General features: G+C 35.4%; 2 protein-coding genes and 1 pseudogene across 5 annotated transcripts in view; 2 read left to right on the forward strand and 1 right to left on the reverse strand.

The window, feature by feature from the left end:
• LOC148938265 (uncharacterized) overlaps positions 1 to 3,212 on the forward strand; it is a 5,721-nt pseudogene extending 2,509 nt beyond the window's left edge.
• Positions 1,307 to 10,000, reverse strand: part of LOC105433660 (solute carrier family 35 member F5) — a 152,600-nt gene continuing 143,906 nt past the window's right edge. For both annotated transcript variants that reach the window (XM_011649073.3, XM_089071625.1), the window contains 2 exons: positions 1,888 to 2,119; positions 1,307 to 1,802 (listed from right to left, as the gene is read on the reverse strand). The gene's annotated coding sequence lies outside the window, so the exon portion shown is untranslated. The remainder of the gene's footprint in view (positions 1,803 to 1,887; positions 2,120 to 10,000) is intronic.
• gpp (DOT1 like histone lysine methyltransferase grappa) overlaps positions 2,190 to 10,000 on the forward strand; it is a 9,723-nt gene continuing 1,912 nt past the window's right edge. Inside the window, exons 1-11 of one of the 3 annotated variants that reach the window (XR_016138094.1) lie at positions 2,190 to 4,027; positions 4,210 to 4,389; positions 4,814 to 5,140; positions 5,323 to 5,590; positions 5,678 to 6,362; positions 6,458 to 6,929; positions 7,110 to 7,751; positions 7,978 to 8,408; positions 8,482 to 8,724; positions 8,806 to 9,056; positions 9,684 to 9,826. Coding sequence is in view for 2 of the 3 variants with exons in the window: in XM_089071586.1 (XP_088927712.1) it covers positions 3,950 to 4,027; positions 4,210 to 4,389; positions 4,814 to 5,140; positions 5,323 to 5,590; positions 5,678 to 6,362; positions 6,458 to 6,929; positions 7,110 to 7,751; positions 7,978 to 8,408; positions 8,482 to 8,724; positions 8,806 to 9,056 (3,577 nt within the window). In the remaining variant the exon portion in view is untranslated. The remainder of the gene's footprint in view (positions 4,028 to 4,209; positions 4,390 to 4,813; positions 5,141 to 5,322; positions 5,591 to 5,677; positions 6,363 to 6,457; positions 6,930 to 7,109; positions 7,752 to 7,977; positions 8,409 to 8,481; positions 8,725 to 8,805; positions 9,057 to 9,683; positions 9,827 to 10,000) is intronic. The other 2 variants (XM_089071586.1, XM_011649061.3) reach the window with 2 other exon arrangements.

A 10,000-nucleotide genomic window follows, 5' to 3' on the forward strand; every position in this document is an offset into this window, starting at 1 on the left:
GCGAATTCTATTGAAAAACATAATTCGAAACATTTAACAATCGAGACAATAGACAAGAAACAAACAATAATAGCAAACAGATTCTCCTTCAAAACTATATTTATTTGTAAGAATTAAGATATTTGTTATTTAAGAATAATCTCGAAGGAGAAAAGGGAAGAGAGCTAATACGGGTGAAGTCCAATCGGACACAATGCCGATTGATCGAGTAATAAAAAAATTTTTGATAGGTGGCTTACTAGAAAATTCCTAGACATCGGCTGATGTGAGTGGTGTGTCCGATTGAAAATGTGCGCATCTGGGACGCTCCCGTTAATACAGAATAACGGACGGGAGATTCGACCGATGTCTACAGAAGTCATCAAAGTGTCATTTATTTGCTAAATCGGATTTTCGCACATTATTCCGTCTAATATTCCATAGAAATGGCAAACGATAATGAAATAGCATTTATTAAAAAAAAAAAACAGCGCAGAAAACATTCTGATAAATAAAAATGAATACGTTACATGTATCTCTAAAGGTATATTAAGACTGCCTATTTAAATTTAGTATTTATATATTATTTAATGAAGAATTCAAAATTATTTATTATTTTTACTATTATGAATATCAACCTCTGTAGATTTAAATAGATATCTGTATATAAGCAAAAGATAAAAATTAATATATTGTTGTATGCATTTGCAGGAGGATTAGAATTTCACATATTATACAAAGAAATTGATTTTAATTTTGACAGTATGTGCTGTATTATTGATAATAAAAATATATTAATAACATGGCATAATATTCCTAGTAATACAAATGAATTAAATAATAAGGATATGAATAGAAAAGAGGAAGTATATAGAGAAGCATTTTGTTGGATAGATACGAGTACAAAATTGTTTCTATCTTTGTTTCTATAAAAAAAACATAGATCTAATTATACAAAAAAAAAATTAAAACAAAAAAGATTCTATGGCAAAAAATTTCAGAAAAAATGAAAATGCAAGGCTATAATGTTTCTGCAATACAAGTAGAAAACAAATATAAATCATTGGAATCTTATAAAAATGTAATAAAATCCATAATAAAAAAAGTAGAAGAAATAGATTAAATTGTCCTTATGAGACGTAAGTGTATCAATAAATTTTAAAATGTATAAAATTAATTATTTATTATAAAATCAATTATCTGTTATAAAACACGTTTAATTTAATTACAGGGAATTAGCAGGATTATTAGGCGGAAAACATAATATTGAAACCTTATTGTTATCAGGAAATAAAGGCATAATTTTAAAAAATAATAGTAGATCAACATCTTTGTAAGTTTTATATTAGATTTTAAATCAAAAAAGTTTTAATTATTAGAAACTGTTTCTTATATAATAAAATTATTTTAATCGTCTATTTTAAATATATTATAGATCTATAATGAAAATAATATATTATATTATATATCTGTATATTATAGATATATTATAGTAATGAAAATAATGAAAATAATTATAATAATATAAATACAAGTATACAAATTAAAGTTAAGCAACATGTAATCAATCAATCGATAATGTCGCATCAAGCAACATGTAATGAAGAAATTTCGCATCAGACAGCATATAATGAACCAACAACATCATAGCAGACAATATGTAATGAATCAACAAGATCAAACGGGTGAGTCCAATCGGACACATTGCCGATTGATCGATTAAATAAAAAAATTTTTGATAGGTCTCACTAGGAAATTCCTAGGCATCGGCTGATGTGAGTGATGTGTTCGATTGAAAATGTGCGCATCTGGAATACTTTCTTCTAAAAAGTTAGGTTAATCTTGCGTATTATATTATTAATAATATTAAGTTTGTATATAATAATATATATGATTTAAATTTCTTACCATTATTATCTTCAACTAAAATTGATTCTAATGATGGATGTGCAATTACAGGTTCATCGTCATCAGGGAGTCAATCATGTAACATGAAATTTTTCACTTTTTACTTTTCATTTTTTACACCTTGATATTTCACGTAAAACTTTTCACGTACAGCGATTATATATGTAGCTTGGATGCTATGTATGTAGCGTGGAAAGTGAAATCATGAAATATAGTTTCATAGGTTTTATAGCTAATGAAAATTATTTATTGGTACAGTATTATATACATCTTTTAATAACCAATTGTATATGTACTACGTACACTTAATCCTAACGCAACCCTAATCTTCTCTAATTCCGAAGCATATTTATTAGTTCCCTAAATTTCCGCCTTTCCGCCATCAAGGTACATGGCGAAAAAGTTCACGTGAAAAATGTCACATTTTCACGTTTGAGAGAGTTACATGATCCCACATAATCGTACATGATCGTAAGTTCACGTGAAACTTTTCACTTTTCACATTTTCCCTAGGGGAAAAGTTACATAATCGACCCCCAGTTCTAGTGCAGCTAGTGCAGGAATAAAAAACAATCCCTATGTGTAATCGTCTAAAAGAACGTTTCAGTGTACACTTTTTGAACTAGTGCTGATTAGTGCAGCCAGGACAGAGGAAAAGAACAAACCTTATATTATGTTATAATTTTGATTGATCTGATGCTCCATCGAATATATGTAATACCGATAATGCTCCATCGAATATATGTAATGTTATATAAGATTAAAGAATCTTACACAGTTGCAAAGCCACTTTTTCTGCTAAACGCAGCTAATGATAATTACATGAATGAATTTGATCGTACATTTTCAGTAAAAATGCGCTATCTGGAAACGTACAATCCAAACGTGCATTCAAAATGCAGATAAAATAAAATGCAAAATTTGTAGAGAAGAATATAGAATAGAAAGTTTTGTTTAGAAAGCACACATGTCGATTTATTGACGAAGAATGACAGATAGTGATTGGCCGCGTTCAGCGGAAAAAGTAGCTTTGCAACTGTTGTAAAAATCTTTGATATAATTGGTTTTTGCCCATAATTCCTGAGGAATCTAAATGTATAAAGTAAAATGTAATTATATTATATAAAAGGATTATAATTATATTAAAGGATTTTACAACATTTGCAAAGCTATTTTTTCTGCTGAACGCAGCCAATGGTAACGATGTTCAAGAGGACTGGAGAGAAATAGAGTGTTCTGGGACGGAATGCGCTTCCGTGTGGTTAAACATTGCGGAGACAGACGGAAGATGGAAGAGTTATGATGCCATGTTCGCCATGTTTTGATGTCGTCATCCCCTCTCCGCTGAATGCTGTTTCGCCGTACAACGTACAGCACCATAGCCCGTGTTTTTTAGCGCGTGTGCTTTTCCGTAGATTCATACCGCACGTTCCCGGTGGTTTCCGATGACACGACACGTTACGTAGTCACCAACGCTGTAGCGTCCCGTCACTCGTCAATTTGCATGCACGCTGCACGAAGCTGGATAACCCTCGTTCTCGTACAAAGTTCGCTGTGGGCGAACGTAAGCTCTCGGACGTTTTCACGCCCGTGAAAATAGTTACGGTACGGGGGGGATCCGCGAGCGTCATCTACGCGGTGATCATATTCTAGTACGAGAGAATAACGAGAGAGAAAAGAAGTGAGAAGAAAAAGAAAAAAAAGTGATCGATTGGAGCAACCGTTTGCCACCGTCATCGCCATCGCCATCGCCATCGCTACCGCCACCGCCACTCAAGTTAGCACTGCCTCATCGCCGCCGTCGTCGTGTTTATCCCGATCCATCGACTGACGGTGTTTTTTTCGACATTGCGTGGTTACATCACGTCACGTCGAGGAGGCGGATCCAAGCGGATCCCTCGGGTTCGTGCGGGACGGATAAAGCGCCTTACGTGCGTGCGTGCGTGCGTACGTGCGTACGTGCCGTGCGTGCGTGCGTGCGTGCGTGCGCGCGTACGTCTCCTTCTCTCTTGTTCGTTTCAAATACACAAAGAGGAACGAGGGAAAGGACTCGCTAATAAAAATGGAGTTGCGTTTGCACTCACCAGCAGGAGCGGAACCGATTGTTTATCAGTGGCCTCTCACTTCCGGATCAGGTGCTGTAAGTAAATTATCGAAAAGTCTCAAACTCCGTTATGTACGAACAATGCGGATAAAGTCGCGAATCGTGATATATTTCAATTACAAATTTAGTATTATTCACGTTGCTTGTCACGTGTCTCACGCGTCATACAGAATTGTTTTTTCACAACTAGTGCCTTATGTATAGTACCTATATTGTAGGATCGTCATGATGGAGCACAGGACGTTATTGATACTATGCGATGGGTTTGCGATGATCTGCCTGACTTGAAATTACCTTTAGAAAATAATATTCTTTGTAATTACGATACGAGAGATTACGAAAGTATGAAGAGCTTGTGTGACAGATTCAACAGAGCCATTGATAGCTTAGTACAATTGGTATGTTTACCATTATATATAATAATATATTTATTCGAACTGATTTCTAATTTTATATATATATATATATATAAAATTTTCTAATTTTATATATATATATATATAAAATTTTCTAATTTTATATATATATATATATATAAAAGTTTTATATAATAATATATATATATATATATATATATATATAAAATAAATTTTATAAAATATATATATATAGAATAATTTTATATATATATATATATATATATATATTTTATATATATATATACACCTCAGTAGCCTATATTTTATTTTTATATTTTGCTTGTTTATTTGTTTCCTTTTTTAATTTTGATTTATCTTGGTCTTAAATTTTGACTCGAATATTAAGAATAAAATATTCATTAATATAATCCATATACCAACGATTTGTAAAATCTCTCTATAGGAAAAAGGCACCAGTTTGCCATCTCAGAGACTAAATAAAAGACCTGGTAGAGGTTTACTTCGTCATATACTTCAACAAACTTACAATCAAGCTGTAGTTGAACCAGACAAATTAAATCAATATGAACCCTTTTCACCCGAAGTCTATGGCGAAACAAGTTACGAGCTTGTATGTCAGATGATCGACCAAATTGATGTGACTGAAGATGATATTTTTGTTGATCTTGGTTCTGGAGTTGGCCAGGTGGTTCTTCAGATGGCAGCTGCGACTTTATGTAAAATTTGTATTGGTGTAGAAAGAGCGGATGTACCATCGAAATATGCTCAGGTATGACATGCAAGCTAATGTTGTTATATCTTAATTTTTAAATGTTACATAAATAAATACATCTGGAATGGAGTATATTTGCATAACTATATATTTATTGACTTGAAAATTTCATGCACTTCACACTCATTGTGATATGCTGTATGATATGTAATGAAATTAATTATTGTATCTCACTACAGAGCATGGAAATAAATTTTCGAAAATGGTTAAATTGGTACGGGAAGCGATGTGGAGAATATCGTTTAGTGAAGGGAGATTTTTTAGCTGATGAACATCGTGAAAGTATAACTGGAGCTACGATAGTGTTTGTTAATAATTTTGCATTTGGCCCAACGGTCGATCATCAATTGAAGGAACGCTTTGCTGATTTGCGAGACGGCGCGCGTATAGTATCTTCAAAATCGTTCTGTCCATTAAACTTTCGAATAACGGACAGAAATCTGAGTGGTAATATATCTATTCCTTAATTTTATAAATATGTATATTGGTAATTTGACCTTCATAATTTTGATTTTGCAATTTTGATCCTGACAGATATCGGCACGATAATGCATGTCTCAGAGATGTCACCGTTAAAGGGTTCCGTTTCTTGGACTGGTAAGCCGGTATCGTATTATTTGCACGTAATTGATCGAACTAAATTAGAACGTTATTTCCACCGCTTAAAAAACAATAAACAAGGTGGCTTAGATGAAAACTCTGATTCTGTGATAAGCAACACTGCCAGCAATAGTAGTAAGATTTCTAATAGAAATGAAAGAGGTGACAGAGCCAAGAGAGATCTTTCGAGGCAATTAGATAGTCCGAATCATTCGGAGCAGCAAGGAACAAATAGTGACTCCGATCTAGATGACAGTACTATGAAAAATCGTCGGCAGCCGAACAAGATACGAAGGAAATTCAATCGTAAAACTGCAAATGGCGTTACAAGGGCTCCAGCTAGAGGTAGACAGAGAGGAAGAGGCGTTAAGAGAGCCAAGCCTAAAAAAGCGATCAATATATCTGGATTGGATTTGTTACATAGTCAGACTTTGCTTAGCACATCACCTCAAGCTCTTGGGAAAAAGCCTCCACCTCCTCCTGGTTGTGTAGATCAACAACTGTCTTCATTGTCGCTTTCTTTACAATCGCATTCCACTTCAGTGCATGAGGAACTCAGTATACCACCCGCTCCGTCCGCGACTCCTTACGCTCTACAAATACTTTTGGATTTGTACAGGTAGCTATGTTTTATCCCCCCCCCTCTCTCTTTCTTTTTCTCTCTAATTACATCTGATTCTTTCTACATTGTTATAAAATATATTTTTGTCGCAGGGACCAATTTATGCTTATGTTAGAATCGATGAGAACGCCCACTTACAAAGTATCTGTCAATATGGATATCGCGAAAGAAAGAGAAAGAAACTCTAAACTTCAGTCAAGAGCGGCGCAATTAGAAAAACAAATCAAAGTGCTAATCGACGATAGCGTAGCTCTCTTGAAAGCGAGAATGACTGAATTAGGTATCAATGCAACGTCACCTGGGGATCTGTTAGCGAAAGCGAAGGAAATAGTTCTAAGACATAAACAGCTACAGGCTAAAGCGAGCAAATTGCAAGCGCAAGTGGCATCTATAGAAATTGAACAAAACAGGCTAGTGGCGCTTAGGCATCAAGAATTACAAGAAAAATATAATGGTCACATGAATGCAAATGGTATAACGAATCCACACCAACCGCTTACCGAGGATTATTTGTTGAAGGAAATCTCCGCTACTCTTTCTCAGCGGAAACGATTACATTCTCAAGTGTGTATCCTGTCAATAACATTTATTTATTGATGCGTATTTTAATTTTTGCGCAATTATGCTTCGTTTTTGCATCTCGCTCTTTTCTTCCTTTTTTTCCCCTATATACTATGTGCTTGTACGCGTGAAGCAGAAATTTTATTTCGCTCGTATTTCATTAAACTTATTTTGTGCGTACAGGTTTCGAAACTAGAGCTCGAGTTAAACGTATTAGAAAGAACAAATAACGAGAAGCAAGCTGTTACCATTGTTCAGCAACAGAAGGATGCGATTGGAAGTAAATATTTGCAAAATTTGCATCATGGTGGTCAACAACAACAAAGTATTAAAAATGGGACAACGCGTAAAAGTAGAGAAGGTCGGTCGAGGTCACAAGAGTGGCCTGACGTTCCGGACATAGGAAAAATACAGGAGAATAATCCAGAAATATTAGCGCAAAAAATTTTGGAAACGGGAAGACAGATAGAAGCGGGTCGTATACCAAGTAGACAGGCCAGTGGCAACAATAATTCCAGAACTAGATTGCCACTGGCATCTCTCAGTTTTTCATCGTCATCAACATCATCATCATCATCATCCTCTTCTATTTCATTCACGCAAACGACCAATAAAGACGTACCGAATAGAATTCAAGAACCACCCAGAGTTGCCAATTTTGAGGATAGACTAAAAAGTATTATTACGAGTGTATTGAACGAAGATCAGCAAAATAGGAATAAGCAACAGCAGATGCAGTTGCAAGTCCAATTGCAAACTCAGTCCGAATCCGAAAGGAAACGTGTGTCATTACCACAGAATGTTTCTACTCCAGATTATACACAAGTGAGTACATTGATCGAAGTATCAGGCCTTCTCCTAATCTTTAAATGTGTTCCTTGAGTATTCATGTAATATCAAACATAGTAACCGTACGTTAAACGTATATATATATATATATATATGTGTGTGTGTGTGTGTGTGTGTGTGTGTGTGTGTGTGTGTGTGTGTGTGTGTGTGTGTGTGTGTGTGTGTGTGTGTGTGTGTATATGTAACACTTATCACTCTGTAGGTTTCACCCGCAAAGCTAGCGCTTCGTCGTCATCTCTCGCAAGAACGCCTTTCATCGTCTCATTTGACGACATCGTCCGACAGATCGACAATCGATTCTAGGCAATCATCGAATTACGATAGTCGACTTGTAACTGGTGGAAATGGGTTACTCGGTACTAGGACAATTGGCGATCTTGTCAGTGGTGAAATAGAAAGAACTTTAGAGATATCCAACCAGTCTCTAATAAACGCGACCGTTGAAATGAGCGCGATGATGAGAACTGAAACTGTATATTCTCCCATTAGTAGGCCAGCAAGTGCTGAAGGAGATACCGGTTTGTCAACTTTGGCACATGTAGCTAGTTACGCACCTACTTCTTCGGGAGTCTCCACCTCTACGACTAGCTCGAGATCATCTGTGCTTTTTACTCCGGTAACACAACCACAAAGGTATCTATTATTCGATTCTGTGACGGAACTCGATCTGTCGAAATGCTTCAGATATGAAGATTATTTTCATCAGGTATACACCGGTTCAATTGCCGCGAGCGGACATTAAGCCTTACCATGAGTCCTACTTTTCGGATAATCCTTCTCAATCGCTTACACAATCTCATTCAGCGGCATCACCTTTACATTCGTCTCAAAATGCATCGAATGGGGAATTGTTGCCTGTGGAGGGTCTTGCAGCGTCATTGCACGCCCGAATATTGAACAATCATAACAATAGTGGTAAAACCGAATCAACGCTTTCTGGCAATAGAAGGTAGTAGTATAATCATACATGAAATCATAACTGAAATCACTCAAACACGAATGTAATATGATACGTTTATTATATTTATAGATATCAACCATATCCGCGATACGCAACTAACAATAATAGTAATGGAAACTCGACGACAAGTGATACAGTAACCGCTGTTTGTCAATCACAACCGTTGATATCGGTAAAAACTGAAGCGGTTGTATCATCGGTAAGCACAAGTGGAGCGCCTCTAAGTCCTCTTGTGGAACCGCATTCTAATACTTCGACGCCATTAGTCGACGAGCCTCAGATGACAACGCAAAGGCAACGAAGTGCCGTTGGAGATGATGGTAAGTGTGAAAAAATCATGTGCTTTTAGAATTTGAGAAAAATGTTCTATTGTTAGAATAATGATACGAAACGTATGCTTGGAATGTACTCCAATTGAATACGCTTCTTGATATAATAACTATAAAAGATTTATCGTGATAGATGAAACGAGTTATTAAATATTCTAGCAAAACTTCCAAATAATAAATTGAAATTGTTGAATAACAAAGTGAACATATTATGACTTTGCCTTGATTCAATTTGATTCACAAGAATATCTTTCACATGCAATTTTCTTTTCAAAGGACATTTACCTCTTTAAACTCTATCCGTGTGTGAATGTGCACGCGCACGTGTTGTGTTCGTATGCGTGTGCGTGCGTGCGTGTGATTTGTTTCATTACTTATAATTATATGTACAACAAAGGATGTAGAACAACAATACTGACGACAAAAATATTATAAAATTTTTGCTATACTCAATGCTCAATGCCACTTTGCTTAGGATTTTCTAGATATCATATTAGTTTTCGCTCTCTCATGCATTTCTCCACGTATTTATATGCACTAATGGTTTAGCTTATCTTACGGAGTTGGCCTGATCTTTATTTTATATTTATTTTTGTTGTTGTTTGCTGTATTTGTTAGATGCACTGTAGCTGTTTGTTGGTTAGTTCTGTCACGTACTCGATCTCAGAATCCCTGAAGCTTGTTTTATTAGAGATTGAGACACAGAGGGAGAAATGAAAAAATACGGCTGCCTGTGGGTTGGTTCGTCGGTACAATCACCGGTGAGTTGTCCCACGGGGGTCAAAATTTTGCTATTCGATTCTAATCGTTCTGTAAAATATTAAAAATTTTAAAAATAATAAAAATTTTAGTATTTTCCTTACCTTATAGGCAAGTGTACGAGCGTATATCTCTTCTATCTTAAAAAGATACTATCTAGAAATCAGTTTTGAAAA

This window comes from Pogonomyrmex barbatus, unplaced genomic scaffold (genome assembly GCF_055798465.1).
Source record: "Pogonomyrmex barbatus isolate J1 unplaced genomic scaffold, ASM5579846v1 scaffold1, whole genome shotgun sequence".
NCBI lineage: Eukaryota > Metazoa > Arthropoda > Insecta > Hymenoptera > Formicidae > Pogonomyrmex > Pogonomyrmex barbatus.